The 21,565-nt window shown below is 43.7% G+C and overlaps 1 protein-coding gene across 1 annotated transcript; it reads right to left on the bottom strand.

Moving 5' to 3' along the window:
* Positions 1-37: 37 nt before the first annotated feature.
* Positions 38-12,695, bottom strand: sltm (SAFB-like, transcription modulator). The gene is made up of 19 exons (XM_020489030.2): positions 12,368-12,695; positions 8,930-9,017; positions 8,743-8,846; positions 8,510-8,537; positions 6,916-7,393; positions 6,257-6,300; positions 5,749-5,861; positions 5,342-5,491; positions 4,889-4,998; positions 4,647-4,798; positions 4,397-4,557; positions 4,171-4,310; positions 3,895-4,075; positions 3,557-3,681; positions 3,026-3,202; positions 2,501-2,845; positions 2,252-2,399; positions 1,971-2,131; positions 38-474 (listed from the first exon to the last, which is right to left on the bottom strand). The coding sequence occupies exons 1-19, from the start codon at positions 12,500-12,502 to the stop codon at positions 372-374; spliced, it is 2,943 nt and encodes a 980-aa protein (XP_020344619.1). The 5' UTR covers positions 12,503-12,695; the 3' UTR covers positions 38-371.
* Positions 12,696-21,565: the final 8,870 nt, after the last annotated feature.

Raw genomic sequence — 21,565 nt, 5'->3', positions numbered from 1 at the left:
GTGTGATGTCTTGTATGTGCACTTCATGAGTCAAATGTAGGAGCGAAGACAAAATTAATATTTTAATAACCTTCAGAAGCACCAGGGGCATTACTAAAAATGGTTAAAGAATACATTGATCTGCTTACATTTGACAGTTTCAGTTAGGGGAAGAAGAGTTAATGTCAAACTTACAAATAACTAAAGCTGTACAATTCTATTCTAAAAGGTAAGTTGAACATTATGTGCACAGGGTTGTTTAAGTCACAGCACAACTGTTAAGAAACCATACATTGAGGTAACCTATACAGAACAAAACATTTCTATATCGACCTTATGGCTAGAAACCAGCCTCTTGCAAAACAAGCTGAAGCTGATCTGGAGAGAGGCAGTTAGAACCGTCGGGGTGCTCCTTTGAAGGGCTTGAATCCACCAACACTGGACATGGAGCTGTTGGTGATCTGCACCATTCTGTTCATTGCAGAGGAAGAGTGGCTGGAGAAACAAAAATACATTTCTGCCTAAAACAGTGTCGCATACAGTAATGAGTAAATACATAGAAGCTCAAATATGGCTTCTACCAGAATACTTTTATACAAGCACACAACAAGAGACTGGAGCCTTGTGAGTCACTCACTTGTAGCACACGCCAGGTGATCTGGTTATCTTATACCTAGAACTGTATAAAATGTGCTAAATCCTCTGTAGTTGTGCATTTGGTTTGCTAGTTAGCCTCTTTCAAAACCAAGCTTTGCTTGGTAACAGCAGAGAATCCCCCTCCTGGATCAAGAGCCTTGCTGTCTAATATTTGCTTTGTAGATGCAGCAAACTGTTGAGCATTTTTAGTTACTTGTATAACTTTGAGCTGGGATGTCTGTCCTGCAAATACTTTAGGTCAGAGACTGTAGGAATTGTATTTAGTTAGCATTCTCTATGGAATATTCCAGAGGCGCAGTGGGGTTTGAAAATAGCACTCCTTGTGTTCCATGTAGGCATTACAGCATATCCCGGCATGACAAAATTACGCTATGGAAACATGGATGTCACCCAAGTCTAATTCATAGTGCTCAGACAAGTCCAGTACACATGACATTCATTTCAGCCACAACTATTACAGATTAAATCCACTATTTTTCAGCTGTTCTGCTGATGTCTTAGACAGATTCTCAAACCTTTCTAAAATGGGATATTAAAAATATATATTTTTGTTGTTGATTGATTGACTATGGCTTTCCTGATCACCCAACAGTGCTATTTGTAGGGCTCATTTTGGAACAATGTTATGACTGTTTAACCACTTCCTGAACCTGTGGCCAGAAACAGGCTACACAGGACAATACCAGAATAAGTGGTCGAATTGGTTGTATGCCCAATATACATAACATTCTTCTTTTGGTGGCAAGAATATTGTATAATAATTTAAATAGAAAAACTTAGTTTTGAGTATCAGTTTATAAACCATGTGCCATGGAATCAGCACATCAGAAATCTCTTCAAGTATTTTACAACCTGTATGGTGCCATGGTCAACATTTTGGTCCTCAAATAAAACTGGTATATTTTTCTATTCATGACAATTTCTCTCTAATTTTGGTCTCTAATAAAGGCCAGACTAACAAGCTCCCCTTCTCCCCCTTCCACTTGCCGCCTCCATTTTTGCAGTAATGCACCAATCAGTTGGTTGTAATTTTAGATAGAGCTAACAATTCCACATATTTGTGTTAACTGCACATGTGACATAACTCCACCTTTCCTATTCATAAATCATTTTTTCCCATAAATGTTTTTTTAATCAATTAGTATATTTGAGTTTAACCATATTTGTTCTGTCTTTTCTGGGAGATGAAACTGTAATTGCAACCAGCTTTGCAAAGCTCGTTTCAGAAAGGGTGATATTTACAAAAAAAGGTTCCAATTTCAATGAACTAAAAGTGAGAGGTTGTAATCTGGATAAAGGGAAAAGTACAGTCTTAATGCAACGGCAGTGAATACCTTGAGTGTGGGGCTACCATGCTGCCACGGCTGTCTCCCATCCTGCGGCTGTCTGGGAAGCCCCCTCCCTGCGATCCAGCCCCACCATGCCACTCCTTCCTGGGGGCCGACTGGTCCCGGCCATGCCGCTCCACCACCACCTGGCGGCTAGAGCTGAAATGCTGGGTAGAGAAAGGGGAGATTGTAGTTATGAATTCCCTATCTGAAATGTAACTAAAATAGAGGAAATGGAGGGTACTGAATGTGTAGATTTAGATATGGGGGATTTGTGAGGTGCTGACCTGGTCTGCCATGACCATGGGTCGTCCTCCATCCCGGCCACTGAAGTTGGATCTTCCTCGGCTGGCTGAGGAGCCTCCTCTGAGAGCAGGCCCCTGGCCATCTCTGCCTGAACGCTCTGGCCGCATACCTCCGGTACGCACAGCTCCACTACATAACCACAGAGACAGGACGATTACCACACGGATTACAACAAAAAGATAATTGTCTACAAACTTAAACAAGCACATTAGGCATCCATCCATTCTGACCGTATGTCCCCCTTAGGTGCACTCATGCCGCCGTCATTCTTCCATCCTGCATGCCCAGTATGAGTAGCGTGCCCGGTGCCTCTGGGGGAGCGGCTGGTATGAGACATGCCAGGCATGGGTGCTCTGCCCCCTGCTGGCCGCTCCGGCATGGGCGCGGCCCGGCGCTCGTCCCGGTCTCGGATCTCTCTGCGGTCTGTGTCACGAATGTCTGCGCGTGGAGTTGGAGGAAGCTCGGCCCTGCGGACAGTCTCAAAGTTCTTGGGGTAGCGCTCAAACCCAGAGCTGTCCCTGCGAGCAGTGGGGCGGGACTTCTTGGCCTCAGGCTCACTGTTGAAGCGGTTACGTCTGAAAACCCCCACACCCAAAATGGATTGTCAGATTCTGTCAAGAGCTGACTGTTACTGGAGGGGGATAGACATGCTAAACTGCTATGTGGGCTGTGTGTAGCTTGCTCTTTGCCAGTTTAGGTTGCTTTATTTGCAAAAAGCACTATATAAATAAGAGGGCTTATCAAAGAGGGCCTACCTCTCAATGGTGTTGGGCTCAACGGCTGCAGCCTCAGGGAAGCCTCTGCCTCTCTCCCGGGGGCTGAACTCAGTAAAGCGGTTCTGCTGGCGGTTGTAGTCCGAGCCCTGGTTGACACGGCCCTCGGACTCTGGCTGGATCTTCTTGTTGCCATTCCAGTAGGGATCATTCCTCCGGCTGAAACAGTCAATGGAGAATGTTTTAACTGGGCGACAAGTAAACTGGTGTGGAATGCCACTTTTTGAGCTTGGTCAGATATGATACCAAAATGTATCTTTCACTTGGTCAAATTGACATCTGCTGGTCATGTCTGAGACCAAGCATCCCTGTCTGCCGTGGGATGTAGACAGACCAGGAGTCTGTGTGCAGGGGGACGACGACAAAGCAGTACTGCACAAGCTGCTCTGTAACCTATCCTGCAACTTCATGGACATAATGGTGGAATCTGGTTGTCCACGATCAGAGCCTCAACTACACAGAGCAAACCCCGGACAAACATCCCATCCCCAACTACAGTGTGGCCTTGTGTACCTGTGGTCCACATCGCGGCCTCTCTTCAGGTTGTTTCTCTTCTCCTGCTCGTAGCGGAGCTGCTCCTGCTGCCTCCTCAGCTCCTCCCGCTCACGAGCCATACGTTCCGCCTCTTTTCGCCGCTCCTGCATTACAGATATAAAATCAGCATTACATCATCAATCCACTAAATGGTTTGCTCACAATTAGCTGCTCAAAAATGCTCCTAAGAGCCTTTGAAAGAGCACCAGAATGAACAATGAGTAAACAACTCACCTTCCTCCTGTCGTTTTTTTACAACAATCAACTAAGGTACAGCCTTGAAGACTAAACATCCTTAAACATTTGAGTCCAAGCACCTGCTCTATGCGGATCCTTTCCCTCTCCAGCCTTTCCCTCTCCATGCGCTCCCTCTCCAGTTTCTGCCTCTCCACCTCAAGCCTCTGGCGTTCCCGGAGCAGGTTCTCTCTCTCCTCCCGCTCCCTTATCAGACTGATACGCTCACGCTCCCGGCGTTCCCGCTCCGCTATCTCACGCCGCCTGACGGGACAGGATGTCACAGAAGCATTAGTACCCAGCATCCTTACAGTACTACAGAGTACAACAATTAGAGTAGGAGTTTGTTTCAGGCTGACCTGCGAAGCTCCACAGCCCTGCGGACGCGCTCCAGCCGGACCATACGCTCACGCAACCTCTGCTCTTTCATCTTCTCAAAGGGGAGGATGTCTTTGCTGCCTCCCTTGTTGGGGAAAACTCTAACTCTATTCATCTCCATCTAGGAAAGACAAGCATGTAGAGGTGAACTATGAAAAAGAAAGTTCCATGATCAAACTGTCGGATAGAAAAAAAACTGCGACAAACCTCTTCGGGAGGCATGAAATATCTGGGTCTCCGCTGCATCATGTTGTTGTTGGTGGTGAAACCCGGCTTGTCAAATCTCCCCCTCCTGAACGGTGGTCTCACTTTGTTGAGATCTCCTTTGGCATGATCAATCACCACCATCTTGCCAGGGCTCTTGGTCCCTACACAATACAGGACAGAGGTTCATTTGTACTACTCTACCCTACAACAGAATACATAAAAAGGAACCTGAGATAGGGAGCATACATACTTCCACCATGCTTTTTATCATCTTTCTTGGAGGCATCTGGGCCTGAGCTGGATGTTGTGCTTTTGGACTCCTGCTTCTTGGATGAATCCTTGCCGTCTTTGTCTGATGGCTTGTCGGACTTCTTCTCCTCTTTTTTGGAGGATGGCTGGGTTCTTTAGGGGGAAAAAAAGAGCAGACAAATTAATATTTCTTTCAAATTTCCCCATTCTGAAAAAGACAGATTGTGTTTCTTCCTCACTTACTTGCTAGTCTTGCTTGTCGACGCACTACGTTTGTCACTCGATTTGATTGAGCTGGTTTTGTCATCTGATTCCTTCTTCGAAGGTTCTTTCTTGAAGGGATCACTTTTAACCTGAAAAGACAACAAATACTCCGTCACAGTATTTAAAGGCTACGTCACAATTCTGAAGCAATGTCATTTTAATTAATTGAAGAACAAAGGACCATGAACCTTTTTTCTCCCTACAACGAAAATGACAGAATGCATGTTGGCTCAATGGCTCAGAAGAGAATGTCAGCCAATGTTGTTCTGCAGAAAACTCTCAAAATGGCATCTTAAAACCTTCAGAACTCTTGATGTTTCTATGACGTCACAAAAGATAGAAGTCAGAGAAAAGATTCTGAACTGTAAAATTGTAATCGTTCTCTGAACATTCTAGCTGAACAAGGTGCAAAACAACTGTTTGTCAGCTTACCCTTTCAACAGATATCTGCTGGCCGTGGAGTTCTGTGCGGTCCAGGTGGGAGATGCACCTTCCCACCTCTGCACTGGAAGACATTGTCACCAAGCCATAACATTTGGCTCCAGGACTGCGAGCATTAGTAACCACTTTGGCACTAAAAACCTGCGGAGACAGGAATTTGTTTAGGGGCAGAGCAAATACATGCTGCTTGTAGAGGGTTGGGTTAAATGCGTTAGACACATTTCAGTTGAATGCATTCAGTTGTTCAACTGACTAGGTATCCCCCTTTCCCTTAGTAAAACAGTAAATAGTTTCCAATAAGTCAAAGCAAAACCATGACACCCATACAGTAAGAAACATCCAACCCCAGTACCCCACCACAAGAAACCGTTTACGGATGTTTTAAGCTCTAGACTTACCTTCCCATATTTGCCAAAGAGATTTTTCAAATCAGCTGCTTTGGTGTTGGAGGACAGGCCGCTCACCCATATGTTTCGAGTGGAGCTGCTTGCACTGCTACTGCTGATACTTCCTGAAATATGGTTGTTTAAAAACATACATGCATGCACTGTCGAGGCTTTTACATGTAAAATGTCTACACCTTGTACAAACTAATCTATAAGAGCCTAATGTTACTTACCGGTAAGAATTAAATGTTTAAATGCAGGTGCTTTTGACAAAATGAAATAATTTCAGACACCTTTAAAATGTCAAAGAAATGTACTTTTTAGATATGTCAAGAAAACTGGGTAATACGGCACATTACACCAGTGGTACTAAAATTCACAGATCAATTGTTTATAATGCCATTTTGGCTGTCCAGTCAATACTGCACATTGATTACATGCACTACATAAAGACCTATGCTTGACCATCGTCTGATCATTAGTAGTGACGTCTTGAGAAATGTATCTGTAAAATGCTTACCTTTGTCATCTTTTGTGGCCTTTCCATCTCTGTCCTTTGAAGAACTACAAAGCAGATTTCACAACAAATAAAAAGAAACACGAGATGAGTGCCAGTATATGAAATCCCCTGCGGAATATGACGTACACCAGGGCAAACAAATGTTTTTTGTCAAAAAAGAAAAACACTTTTTTCCTGTATGGATGTTTTTTTTTTATCCCCACGGGCAAGGCTTGCATTTGGACAAAACTCCCATAATGGCCTTTTTCATTGCTTTTCCACGGGTGATATGGGTCATGTTCTCAGCCAATTTACTCCCTGGACCAATGAAATCTTCAGTATCGCGTTCGACTTCACAGCGAATCATTTCATATGTTTCTGACAAACTGACTTCACAGGGACTACTGCCCTTTTAAAAAGCCCTACGTGGGAACTGGAAAAGGCAAACGTGCTGGAAAGGTGAAAGTAACATCTGTTTTCAGCTCCTGGTTAATGACACAAATTCAGAAAAACAACCAAATGAAAGTAACAAATGTGAGGCTCATTAGGTACATCAATGAACATTTCTCATTAGGAAAAAAAGTTATAAAAATCTTGAGGCTACCCACAATGCTGCGTTCACAGTGAGCTGGAACTTGGTAGTAGTATCTTAAAGAACTGACATAGCTAGAAAGACAAACCTCTTTCCTTGACCTGATGCCCCAGTAGACGAGGGGCCTTTCTTCCCAGAATCCTTGTCTTTGTCTCCCATTTCAGCTTTCTTCGAGGCCTCTCTGCTTTCCTTCTTAGAGGAGTCAACCTTCGTCCCGTCATCCTTCTTACCATCTTTATGGCCTTCCACTTCCATCTTCATGGCATCCTTGGGGCTCGTCTCAGCAGAGGCCTCTGGCTCGTCACAGCCCTTGACTGCCTCTGAATCTGGAAGTTTCACATGTTTACCTGTTTCCAGGAGGTCATCACCATCAACATCCAGCGTGATTGCATCTTCATTCTGGAGTGTGACGGATATGTTATCGTCCTCGTCTTCTTTAGCGGAGACGGCAACTTCAGTTTCGATCTCCTCCACTTGTTCAGCCTCCGCCTCGGCTTCTGCCTCAACGTCCTCACTGGGTGGAGGTTTAGAATTTTCGCGAGTACCATCATCTGTATCAGTTACATCTGAGGGATTTAATAAGGATAAAACATGGCAAAAAAACAATGTTTAACATTGACATGTCTGTTACTTGACCTAGAAAGTAGAATAGAAAGCAAGTTTAGTATTAGTGGTCATCGAAGGGTAGAAGACCACAGGAACAACAAAACATACATTCCTCATTGAAAAATGGTGGTGCGGTTCAATAATCTTCACGTCATTTTCACCACCAATACTTCTTTTGCGATCCTTACAGTTATGAGTACTGTACAGTGAAGTTACTCTTCAATGCTCCTGTCATTAGGAGCTCCATTCCAGTTCTTCAGTTTGAAGAGAGGGCATTTGAACAAATGAAATGAAAAGAACATCTGTCCAACTTCTTCCGTAACCCCAAAAAATCTGTGCCCAAAGCCATGGAGGTCAAATTCAGTCTCATTTGATGACCGTTCTACTGCCGAGGGCTCTCCCATCATAGTCTTTATGGTCATCTCCCATGTCTTCTTTCCCTCATAAAAGTCTGTCTTATTAAGTGACTTGGGATGGTTGACAAAAAAAATAGATGTCATCTTTAATTGTCCTTGTGACTGTAGTGACTGGCTCAAGTCCTTAGCAAATGTGTCCTCAAGACTGTACATCATGTCCTGGTTGGTCTTTGAGCATTCTCAGTGATGATTTCTTCTCTCCGTCTGAGACATCTGTACTGCAGTTGGGTGCTACAGGAGGATGGGCCCCAATGGGCAGGAGTCCCCCATGGTATCATCAGCGCACACTGGATCTCCCTCTAACTCAGCTTGACTTCTTCCGGCATACCTTTCCCCTCACCTTGAAGAAGCCTGTTGATTCCTGAGCTTTTTATCTTGAGAGAATGTACTATGCAGTCTGTATGGTTGTTGGAGCCCCATTGCATCTCAGGCCTGGAAGAGTAGGTAACATCCCACCTTCAAAAAAAGTACTGTGACAAAAATAAGCAAGTCCTCCACAAACAGGCTTGCTGAGTATCCAGCCAGCAGACAAAAGAAATGGAAGGCATAAAGGAGAGAGGGGGCATAGCAGATTCTTACCTTCATGCAAAGGGGGCTACCTGCACCCCCCCCACACAAAAAAAAAGTAATCTATTCAATAGGGTGTAAAAACAAACATACCTTCTTCAATGTCATCCTCGTCTCCCTCCTGATAAAAAGACAAATGTGAAAGGTAAATACACATAAAGACAATTTCAGTCTACTGCCTTACTAAAAAACAGGTTAACCAATCTGAATACCAGCATTTTTTATTATCTGATCTGGGTATGGTAACCCAATAATCTCTAGTCTACTGTGAGAGTGGGGTAAACACAAACATAGCACAAACGTAAACATATTCATGTGACACTAACCTTGGAAAAAGATTTGTTTTCCTTGGTAGGAGATTCATCTTCCTTGGAGAAGGAGAAGGATTCCTCTTCCATTGGATTGTCAGTGTCAGAGTCCACTTTCTTTCCTAAAGAAGTAATGGAGTCATATCAATCAAAATGAAAACAGAAATATTGAACAGTAATTTAAATATTAGGAATGTCAAATTACCTTTAGCTTTTGCATTTTTTCTATTAGGCGTGTCTGCTGGGAGTGGAATTTCAATTGTCTCTGCATCTCCACCTTCCTCCTCAATGGCCTGAGAAAGTTTTTTTTATTTTTAATAAAACACTATTGTAATTACTAGTTGTTTATCTGATATTAAATTTAGCTGCATGTCCCACCCTTATATTTAGCCTCACAATGAAGTGTTTTACCATTTTCTTTTCAGGACAACCAGGGCTACAAGTAGAACACAAAACAACTGCATTCATGAGTTTTAATGACAGATCTAAAAAATCGGTCCGCTAAAGCATAAACGTGATAAAATGTCATTTATATGAATGCTGTAAGTACAGAAATTGTTCGCCCACTGTGATATTAATATCAAACTAGTCAGTGACAACTGGAGTTTGTGACAACAACTATGTGAGCTTATTACAGTATTATAGACACCATGGAACAAGCTGCAAAGACTCAAACTGGACAGTTGTATCTCAATCTCTTCATTCAAAGACTCAATCATGGACACGTACTGACAGTTGTGGCTGCTTTGTGTGATGTATTGTTGTCCCTACCTTCTTGACCTTTGTGCTGTTGACTGCGCCCAAGAATGTTGGTACCATGTTTTGTGCTGCTACTACGTTGTGTTGATACCATGTTATGTTGTGTTGCTACCATGTTATGTTGTGTTGCCACCATGCTGTTTTCAGGTGTTGCTGCCTTGCTATGTTGTTGTCTTAGGTCTCTCTTTATGTAGTGTTGTCTCTCTTGTTGTGTTTTGTCCTATATTTATATTCTATTTATGTATTTTTTAATCCCAGGCTCAGTCACCGCGGGAGGCCTTTTGGTAAGCAGTCATTGTGAATAAGAATTTGTTCTTAACTGACTTGCCTAGTTAAATAAAGGTTAAATAAAAAATGTCACTATGCTCTTCTCGGTAGAAGTAACCCTTAGCCTTCCAACAACTCTTCTAGATAATAGTTTGTAGCACAAACCATTCGGACTCTACAGACATTTTAGTAAAAAGACACAGCCCTGGGGCCCTTCGGGATCGGCCCTTGTCTCAAACTGCTCTTAAACGCTAGTAAAACCAAATGCATGCTTTTCAACCGATCGCTGCCTGCACCCGCATGCCCGACTAGCATCACCACCCTGGATGGTTCCGACCTTGAATATGTGGACATCTATAAGTACCTAGGTGTCTGGCTAGACTGCAAACTCTCCTTCCAGACCCATATCAAACATCTCCAATCGAAAATCAAATCAAGAGTCTGCTTTCTATTCCGCAACAAAGCCTCCTTCACTCACGCCACCAAGCTTACCCTAGTAAAACTGACTATCCTACCGATCCTCGACTTCGGCGATGTCATCTACAAAATGGCTTCCAACACTCTACTCAGCAAACTGGATGCAGTCTATCACAGTGCCATCCGTTTGGTCACTAAAGCACCTTATACCACCCACCACTGCGACTTGTAAGCTCTAGTCGGCTGGCCCTCGCTACATATTCGTCGCCAGACCCACTGGCTCCAGGTCATCTACAAGTCCATGCTAGGTAAAGCTCCGCCTTATCTCAGTTCACTGGTCACGATGGCAACACCCATCCGTAGCACGCGCTCCAGCAGGTGTATCTCACTGATCATCCCTAAAGCCAACACCTCATTTGGCCGCCTTTCGTTCCAGTACTCTGCTGCCTGTGAATGGAACAAATTGCAAAAATCGCTGAAGTTTTTTATCTCCCTCACCAACTTTTTTATCAACTTTTTTATCTCCCTCACCAACTTCAAACATCAGCTATCTGAGCAGCTAACCGATCGCTGCAGCTGTACATAGTCTATTGGTAAATAGCCCACCCATTTTCACCTACCTCATCCCCATACTGTTTTTATTTATTTACTTTTCTGCTCTTTTGCACACCAATATCTCTACCTGTACATGACCATCTGATCATTTATCACTCCAGTGTTAATCTGCAAAATTGTAATTATTCGCCTACCTCCTCATGCCTTTTGCACAAATTGTATATAGACTCCCCCTTTTTTTCTACTGTGTTATTGACTTGTTAATTGTTTACTCCATGTGTAACTGTGTTGTCTGTTCACACTGCTATGCTTTATCTTGGCCAGGTCGCAGTTGCAAATGAGAACTTGTTCTCAACTAGCCTACCTGGTTAAATAAAGGTTAAATAAAATAAATACAAATTAAAACGCCACTCTAGCTCAGCCACTCTTAATCACACAGAAGTATGTAGTTCAAACACACTACGTTTAAAACGCACAACGGCGTTACTCATTGGGTTAAAAATATATATAAATTTGTTAGTCATCAAATATGAGTTTTGATTTACAACTATCGTCGTTTACTGCAGTCACCGCCAGGATGTACGTCCAAAAACGGTCTAAATAAAAATGTACAAGCAACTGAAGAAAAGAACGCCTATTCCGCACCGCCAATGTAAATCACTCACATCCCAAGGATCCCTGATAGCACTAACCTTACTGCCATGGACAAGTCGGAAGTCTACAGCTCAATACATTGCAGTTGCAGAATAGGCATTGTTTATTCCTACATACCGGGTTGTCACTAGTTACCACAGACAAAGTAATAAGCCCCGCCTATTTCTACAATTTAACTTAAAATCTCATTTTAAACATAGCAGCTAACCCTAGCCCCAATTTAGTGGTTAACGGTGCAGTTTAAGGTGATGGAGGGCAATAATTATTATTATTATTATTTTTCCATTCACCCAGCTCAATGTAACATTGATAGGTTTAGCTACTACATAATATTTACTATAGGGGATATTCAAGTAGTAGCTTAACTCTTACTCTTATTAAAAGTGCTTTGTTTGTTAAGGTATTGTAAGTAAGCATTTCACGGTAAGGTCTACATCGGTTTTATTCTGCGCCCGTGAAAAATACGTTTTTTTATTATAGACGTTAGTTAACTCTGACCAAGGTATATCGCGAAATGAGTTAGCTATTTAACGTGTGGATGTGCTGTGGGCTTAAAGCAACCTAGTGTTCTAAAGGAGACATGTAACTTGCTAGGTAGCTATGCACATGCTGAATGCGATTAGATGTCATGGCCAGCTAACATTCGTTACCAACGCCCCCACACGGACTGCATCGATGCAGGACCGTGGGCTACCTTGTCAACCTGACGCTGCAAAGCCAGGCCGCGAGCACGCAGTACCGCAGTTGGAAAACAAGACAGCATCCAACGGTAACGTTAGCCAGCAGGCTAAACATCTTAGTTGGCAACTACGAAAAAACCAAGCTGTACATAGATAGACATTCATCCCATAACAAGTTGGATAGCAAACCAGTAGCTAAACTAGCTGGTAGCAGTTGAGGGCGGACTCAATCAAATTCGTACCACAACTGTTTGGTAGCTAACATTAGCTAGCTTTGCGTTCGCCATGTACAAATAAATTGAGCTCGTTACCTGTTTCAGCCTGGCAATTAGAACATTCTTCACACCTGTGACATCTAAATTCCTTCGCTTGAGTTCAGATTTGAGATCTATAACTCGTAAATCTGTTATTTTCTTTGACTCCGTTGAAATGGCACCCGACGCCATTTTACCTCGCTGGATGTGTTGTTGTAAAATTGTGTGTGCAGAAGAGAAGCACGCATGCCCCACGCAATGGCCCCAAAGTTATTATTCTCAAAATGTGTATTGGCGGATCGCAACCAACTGAAATATGCATACACTGCCAACTACTGTACTGGAGTGGGACGCTGGTCACGGCGTCCTTATTCGTCTATCTTCTTCTATGATATCATGGCGGTCCGCAAACAAACGTATAAAGCGCATGCCGCCACCTTATTAACACAGATAGTAGCACATCTTTGTTATTAATCTATTTCTCTTATGTTTCCACCTACTGTTCTGGAGTGTAAATTCATTACACTGTGTGACACAAAAGGGAAGATAAATCACTACCAACTAAACCTACATCCATTAAAACCTCACTCTTAATCCACAATGTAGCCCTATCTGATCCTACACCAGGCTGGCAGCCTGGGAGGACTGGACACTATCGTTCAACACACCTTGTAACTCCTCTGCAACAAAATCTTGTACACCCAAGTACTTCTCTGCAGCTGTCACCCCAACATCTATTTTCTGTGATTTACGTTACATTTCTGCGGTACAGTTGACAACCATGGCTATGAATGCTAAGCACCCAACCTTACTGAAACCTATGTTATTCCTATCAATTCAATTCAAAAAGGCTTTATTGGCATGGAAAACATGTATTCCATTGCCAAAGCAAGTAAAATAAACAAAAGTGAGAAGACACAAAACAACAACAAAAACGATTTGAATTTTACAGTCAATATTGCATTCAAAAAGGTTTTAAAAAGATAAAGACATTACGTAGTGGAGGCTGTTGAGGGGAGGACAGCTCATAATAATGGCTGGAACAGAGCAAATAGAATGGCATCAAACCATGTGTTTGATGTATTTGATGGTATTCCGCTCCAGTCATTACCACGAGCCCATCCTCCCCAATTTAGGTGCCACCAACCTCCTGTGATTTCAAGTGTTAGTATATATTATCAGCCATGCACAGTGTTTTAGCAATGTTCAAATAGTTATAGTACGACTAGTAGGTAAAGATAAACATAACTATTGGGGGTATTTAAAACATATATGCTCCACATGGTTACCCTTTTCACTTGGCAACAAGCCACAAATATTGCTGCTATGATTGCACACTGCAGAATTTCGCTGAACAGATATGGGAGTTAATTGATGTTTGGTTTGTTTTCAAATTCTTTGTGGATCTGTGGGAAATATGTATATCTATACATTTGGCAGGAGGTTAGGATGTGCCACTCAGTGTCCACCTCATTTTGTGAGTTGTGGGTTCATTGTCTGTCTTCTCTCTCCCCTCAGCATTAGAGGCTGCTGAGGGGAAAACGGCTCATAATAATGGCCGGAACGGCGCAAATGGAATGGCATAAAAAAACTGGAAACCATATGTTTGATGTATTTGATACCATTCCACTGATTCCGCTCCAGTCATTACCATGAGCCCATTCTCCCCAATTAAGGTGCCACCAACCGCCTGTGCCCGAGAGCCAGGTCTGCCTATGGCGGCCTCTCTTGATAGCAAGTCTATGATCACTGAGTCTTTACACAATCAAGGATTTTCATAATTTTGGGTCAGACACAGTTGTCAGGTATTTTCTGTTTAGGGCATTCTAATTTGCTCAGTTTTTAGTAATTATTTCCAGTGTGTCAAATAGTTATCTTTTTGCTTTCTCATAATTTGATTGGGTCTAATTGTGTTGCTATCCTGGGACTCTGTGTGGTCTGTTTGTGTTGGAACAGAACCCCAGATCCAGCTGACCGAGGGGACTCTTCTTTAGGTTAATCTCTCTGTAGGTGATGGCGTTCTGGTGGAATGTGTGCGCATTGATTCCTTTTAGGTGGTTGTAGATTTTAACAGCTCTTTTCTGAATTTTGACAACTAGCTGGTATAGTCCTAATTCTGATGTGGTTTTCTGGGTCTCTGTGCTTTTGGTTGGACATGTTTCTCAATTTCTTTCTCAGGGTTTTGCATTCTTCATCAAACCATTTGTCATTGTTGTTCATTTTGTTAGGTTGTCTGCTTGACACTTTCAGACTTGATAGAGAAGCTGAAAGGTCAAATGTACAGTTTAGTCTTTTTACTACCAAGTTTATAGTTTCACTATTGCAGAGAAATGTTTTGTCCAGGAAGTTGTCTAAATGGGATTAGATTTGTTGTTGCCCAACAGTTTTTTTGGTAGATTTCCACTACTTTCCTTCCATCTATAGGGTTTCTTAATAGTATGCAGTTTGGTTGGCTTTGATGCCTCATGATAGTATTACTTTGTTAAAGTAGGCTGTGATGTTGATGTGATCTGATAGAGGTGTCATTGGTCTGACTGTGAACGCTCTGAGAGACTCTAGGTTGAGGTTTGTGATAAATCAATCTAAAGTACTACAGCCAAGGGATGAGCTGTAGGTGTACCTACCATAGAAGTCCTCTCGAAGCCTACCATTGACAATGTATAGACCCAGCCGTGCAACAGAGCTGCAAGACTTGTGACCCATTTTTGTTGGTTGTTTTGTCATAGTTGTGTCTGGGGGGGCATATTTGGGAGGGAATACTGTCACCTCCAGGTAGGTGTTTGTCCCCCTGTGTGCTGAGAATGTCAGGTCCTTGTCCAGTTCTGGCATTTAGGTCATCACAGACTAGTATGTGACCATGGCCTGGAAATTTATGACATCTTCCTCACCACCACAGACAGGTGCTGGCACTAAGACCGCTGTATAAGGAAATAAGTAAACGGGAAACCACTCACCCAGAGGCAGCGCTCCTAGTGGCCGGAGACTTTAATGCAGGGAAACTAAAATCAGTTCTACCAAATTTCCATCAGCATGTTAAATGTGCAACCAGAGGGAAAACAATTCTAGATCAACTGTACTCCAAACACAGAGACGCGTACAAAGCTCTCCTTTAAACAGGTCAACATACACAAGGCTGCGGGGCCAGACGGATTACCATGTGCTGACCAACTGGCAGGTGTCTTCACTGACATTTTCAACATGTCCCTAATTGAGTCTGTAATACCAGCATGTTTCAAGCAGACCACCATAGTCCCTGTGCCCAAGAACACAAAGGCAACCTGCCTAAATGACTACAGACCTGTAGCACTCGCGTCCGTAGCCATGAAGTGCTTTGAAAGGTTGGTAATGGCTCACATCAACACCATTATCCCAGAAACCCTAGACCCACTCCAATTTGCATATCGCCCAAACAGATCCACAGATGATGCAATCTCTATTGCACTCCACACTGCCCTTTCCCACCTGGACAAAATGAACACTTATGTGAGACTACTATTCATTGACTACAGCTCAGCGTTCAACACCATAGTACCCTCAGCTCATCACTAAGCTAAGGATCCTGGGACTAAACACCTCCCTCTGCAACTGGATCCTGGACTTCCTGGCGGGCCTCCCCCAGGTGGTGAGGGTAGGTAGCAACACATCAGCCACGCTGATCCTCAACACTGGAGTTCCCCAGGGGTGTGTGCTCAGTCCCGTCCTGTACTCCCTATTCACCCACGACTGCATGGCCAGGCACGACTCCAACAGCATCATTAAGTTTGCAGACGACACAACAGTGGAAGGCCTGATCACCGACAACGACAAGACAACCTATAGGGAGGAGGTCAGAGACCTGGCCGGGTGGTGCCAGAATAACAACCTATCCCTCAACGTAACCAAGACTAAGGAGATGATTGTGGACTACAGGAAAAGGAGGACCGAGCACGACCCCATTCTCATCGACGGGGCTGTAGTGGAGCAGGTTGAGCGCTTCAAGTTCCTTGGTGTCCACATCAACAACAAACTAGAATGGTCCAAACACACCAAGACAGTTGTGAAGAGGGCACGACAAAGCCTATTCCCCCTCAGCAAACTAAAAAGATTTGGCATGGGTCGTGAGATCCTCAAAAGTCTCTACAGCTGCAACATCGAGAGCATGCTTGCATCACTGCCCGGTATGGTAATTGCTCGGCCTCTGACCGCAAGGCACTACAGAGAGTAGTGCGTACGGCCCAGTACATCACTTGAGCTAAGCTGCCTGTCATCCAGGACCTCTACACCAGGCAGTGTCAGAGGAAGGCCCTAAAAATTGTCAAAGACCCCAGCCACCCCAGTCATAGACTCTCTACTACCGCATGGCAAGCGGTACCGGAGTGCCAAGTCTAGGGCAAAAAGGATTCTCAACAGTTTTTACCACCAAGCCATAAAACTCATGAACAGGTGATCAAATTGCTACCCGGACTATTTGCATTGTGTACCCCCCCAACCCCTCTTTTATGCTACTGCTACTCTCTGTTCATCATATATGCATAGGCACTTCAACCATATCTACATGTACATACTACCTCAATCAGCCAGACTAACCGGTGTCTGTATGTAGCCTCGCTACTGTATATAGCCTGTCTTTTTACTGTTGTTTTATTTCTTTACCTACCTATTGTTCACCTAATACCTTTTTTGCACTCTTGGTTAGAGCCTGTAAGTAAGCATTTCACTGTAAGTTCTACACCTGTTGTATTCGGCGCACATGACAAATAAACTTAGATTTGATTTTCTGGAAAAGCTGTCTTCATTAAAGTATGGAGATTCAAGTGGGGGGAGTTAGCACACAGGAGGACATTTTACTCTGTTGCGGTAATTTCCTTTAGAAATTCTAGCCAAATGTAAAATGTTCCTGCTTTGATTAATTTAATAGAGTAGGTTAAGTCTGATCTCTGTGTAAGACCTGGTATTTTGGTGGCTGGGACTACAAGCTCCCTGTAACCTAGAGGGCAACCAGTGGGTCCATTTTCTCTGTTCCATGTTTCTTGCAGGATGACAATGTCCGAATTTCTGATTACTCTGGTGATGTCTGGGTACTGGGTGTTTAGGCTGAAAGCAGATTACCTCAGACCTTGTATTTTCCAGGATGTGATAGCAAAATCTTTGTGGTCCATAGTGCTGTGTTGTTATTTGTGTGGTTTGGGCTTGGACCAATAGTTGTGAGCAGAGCATGCTGAGCATCTGATACATGCTTCTTAGGTCACAGGATGGGGCTTGGGTGAGTGTAGGAGTGGGGGTTGCGCCTATCACTCTCTATTGGGGTCGGCCTACTCACAGGGAGCCACTTAGGATCCCTCGCCCTGGATCCATAGGAGTTAGCACTCCTTTCCACGGTGCCCTACTCCAGAGAACAAAGCAAGTCACAGGTCTTGTCCTGAGGCACGTGGTGTGGATGGCCCGCACCCCTTGGACGGAAGACACACAGAAAATCATCACCAGTCCATTTCGAGTTACTTTCACTGATTCAACAGTTTCCAACTTCCTCTCAACCCATCCTGGCACCACATATGGTTCAGTCAGAAGGCAAGTATCCATTCTCTCCAAAAATCTCACTACCACTGGGCCAGAATCATCCTTGTCATCATCGAGACAAGGCTCGTACTCGACATCTTCACTGCACCTGCCACCGCAGGTAATTCATCCTCACTCTCGTCAGGTAAAATTTTAGAGCTACCGGTTGCGTTTTATTATTTTTGTACTTCACGCCAATCTTCCTCAACACACAGCTTCCCTCTACACTCAACTGCTTTCTTTCTTCCTCGCGGTCAATTTCCACATCTCCACGCTTTTTCCACTCTTGAACCCGCTGTAATAGCAAACTGTTTAAATGGTTCTTCTATCTTGAATTTGCCGCCATGTTGCGTCGACTCAAAAATCTCTACCAGCCGCCATTACTCATCACGGCTCGAAATATTGATGTAGCTATTGTGCATTATCACCAATATCTGTATATACCGGGACTTTGATCACCAGTCAACCTACTGTGTATTGACATTCATATTGCTATGCCTTACCTATGGATCATCATCTTGGGTCCATGAAATGGGGTATCAGCCTTCTCAGTGACACCCACAGAACACAAGTGTGAAGAGTTTACACATATTAAAGTCGTAGCTCTTATTGCAGGACTTTGACTGTGGGAAACCCCCCCACCCCCATATTGCAATGTAGCCTTACCCCATTTCATGGACCCAAGATCCATAGGTATCAGCCTACTCGGTGACACCAACATAACACCACTGTAAAGAGTGTACACAAATATTAGCATCATAGCACTTATTGCGGGACTTTGACACCAGTATGAACTGAGCCACATTAGCTCACTAGTCAACCTCCTAAACTCAACAAAAAAATAAACATCCCTTTTTCAGGACCCTGTCTTTCAAAGATAATTCGTAAAAATACCCCCAAAAATTGGATTGTAAAGATCTTCATTGTAAAGGGTGTAAACACTTTCCGATGCTTGTTCAATGAACCATAAACAATTAATGAACATGCACCCGTGGAACGGTTGTTAAAACACTAACAGCTTACAGACTGTAGGCAATTAAGGTCACCATTATGAAAACTTAGGACACTACAGAGGCCTTTCTACTGACTCTGAAAAACACCAAAAGAAAGATGCCTAGGGTCCCTGCTCATCTGCGTGAACGTGCCTTAGGCATGCTGCAAGGAGGCATGAGAACCGCAGATGTGGCCAGGAAAATAAATTGCAATGTCCGGTACTGTGAGATGCCTAAGACAGCGCTACATGGAGACAGGCCGGACAGCTGATCATCCTCGCAGTGGCAGACCACGTGTAACAACACCTGCACAGGATCGGTACATCCAAACATCACACCTGCGGGACAGGTACAGGATGGCAACAACAACTGCCCGAGTTACACCAATCCCTCCATCAGTGCTCAGACTGTCTGCAATGGGCAGAGAGAGACTGGCCTGAGGGCTTGTAGGCCTGTTGTAAGGCAGATCCTCACCAGACATCACCGGCAACAACGTCGCCTATGGGCACAAACCCACCGTCGCTGGACCAGACAGGACTGTCAAAAGTGCTCTTCACTGACGAGTTGCGGTTTTGTCTCACCAGGCATGATAGTCGGATTTGCGATTATCGCCGAAGGAATGAGCGTTACACTGAGGCCTGATCTCAATTCCATTGAGCATGTCTGGGACCTGTTGGATCGGAGGGCTAGGGACATTCCCCTTCAGAAACATCTGGGAACTTGCAGGTGACTTGGTGGAAGAGTGGGGTAACATCTCACAGCAAGAACTGGCAAATCTGGTGCAGGCCATGAGGATGAGATGCACTGCAGTACCTATTGCAGCTGGTGGCCACACCAGATACTGATTGTAACTTTTGATTTTGACCCCCCCTTTGTTCAGGGACACATTATTCAATTTATGTTGGTCACATGTCTGTGGCACTTGTTCAGTTTATGCTTCAATTGTTGAATCTTATGTTCATACAACTATTTACAAATGTTAAGTTTGCTGAAAATAAACACAGTTGATAGTGAGAGTACGTTTCTTTTTTTGCTGAGCATATGTGTATTGGCATTCATATTGCACTCTACCCCCTTACCCCATTTCATGGACCGTAAAAATTTGCCTGATCCATAGGTATCAGTCTACAAAAGACAATAAGTAGTTAATTTGACGAACAGAAAAAAAGTGGAATCCGCACTGTGGATGTATTAGATTTCAGAACTGTGTTGAGGACATACTTATATGCCCTGTACAGCCTTACCTATTGATGTTGGGTCCATGAACTGGGGTATCAGTCTACTTGTGACATCCAGAACTCTGAAAAGTTTACACATATATTAGCATTGTTGCTCTTCTTGTGGGACTAACTGGGAAATCACCTCACTATCCAGCCTATTGTGCATATTGACATGCATATTGCAATGTACAGTGTGAGCAAGACAAAGGAGCTGATCGTGGACTACAGGAAAAGGCGGGACAAACAGGTCCCCATTAACATTAACAGGGCTGTAGTGGAGCGGGTCGAGAGTTTCAAGTTCCTTGGTATCCACATCACCAACAATCTATCATGGTCCAAACATACCAAGACAGCCGTGAAGAGGGCACGACAAAACCTTTTCCCCCTCAGGACACTGAAAAGATTTGGCATGGGTCCCCAGATCCTCAAAGTTTACAGCTGCACCGTCGAGAGCATCCTGACCGGTTGCATCACTGCCTGGTATGGCAAATGCTCGGTCTCCGACTGCAAGGCACAACAGAGGGTAGTGAGTACGGCCCAGTACATTACTGGGGCCAAGCTTCTTGCAATCCAGGACCTATATAATAGGCGGTGTCAGAGGAAAGCCCATAAAAGTGTCAGAGACTCCAGTCACCCAAGTCATAGACAGTTTTCTCTGCTACCACACGGCAAGCAGTACCGGAACGCCAAGTCTAGGACCAAAAGGCTCCTTAACAGCTTCTACCCCCAAGCCATAAGACTGCTGGACAACTAATCAAATGGCCACCGGACTATTACATTGACCCCCCCCCCCCCCCATTTGTTTTCTACACTGCTTCAACTCGCTGTTTATTATCTATGCATCCCCCACACACTGAGTCGGTACCGGTACCCCTGTATATAGCCTCGTTATTGTGTTACTTTTTATAAATTTTGACTTTCGTTTATTTGGTAAATATTTTCTTAACCAACAGTGCAGTTCAAGTTAAGGGCTTGTAAGTAAGCATTTCACGGTAAGGTCTACTACACTTGTTGTATTCGGCGCATGTGACAAAAAGTTAGATTTGATATATGCCTTACCTATGGCTCTTGGCTCCATGAAATGGGGTATCAGCCTAAAAATGAGCGACGTAGAATTTCATGGACCAAAGAGCCATGGGTAAGGCTGTACATTGAAATGTGAATGTCAATATACAGTAGTTTGACTGGTGAGCTTAGACTCTTCACAGTTGTGTTCTGTGGGTGTCACAAGTAGGCTGATACCCCAGTTCATGGACCCAACACAGTTCTGAAATCTAATACATCCACAGTGCGACTCCAATAATTTTTTGGTCAAATTAACTACTACTGTATTTTGTTTAATTTAATTATCAACATTTCAACCTTGTTAAGCAGGATCTATTCCAAATACGGCATTATTCCACTATTTGTAACCGTTTGCATGTTTCAATGGGAGCCTTTTATTTTGAAGGCGAATTGCAAATTCCAGACACTTTTGTGGCGAATCCTTATTGTGGCTAGCTTCACAC

Source organism: Oncorhynchus kisutch, linkage group LG8 (assembly GCF_002021735.2).
Source record: "Oncorhynchus kisutch isolate 150728-3 linkage group LG8, Okis_V2, whole genome shotgun sequence".
Taxonomy (NCBI): domain Eukaryota; kingdom Metazoa; phylum Chordata; class Actinopteri; order Salmoniformes; family Salmonidae; genus Oncorhynchus; species Oncorhynchus kisutch.
Note: the sequence above shows the minus strand (reverse complement) of the source record. Positions and strands in the feature narration are given on the sequence as shown.

Excerpts from the sequence above, each read along its gene's own strand:
- sltm (XM_020489030.2), bottom strand. The coding sequence starts at position 12,502 with ATGGCGTCGGGTGCCATTTCAACGGAGTCAAAGAAAATAACAGATTTA. Across the intron at positions 4,799-4,888 it reads TCGACAAGCAAGACTAGCAA|AACCCAGCCATCCTCCAAAA; the intron begins GTAAGTGAGGAA and ends TTCCCCCTAAAG. Across the intron at positions 475-1,970 it reads ATGGTAGCCCCACACTCAAG|CCACTCTTCCTCTGCAATGA; the intron begins GTATTCACTGCC and ends TTGTTTCTCCAG.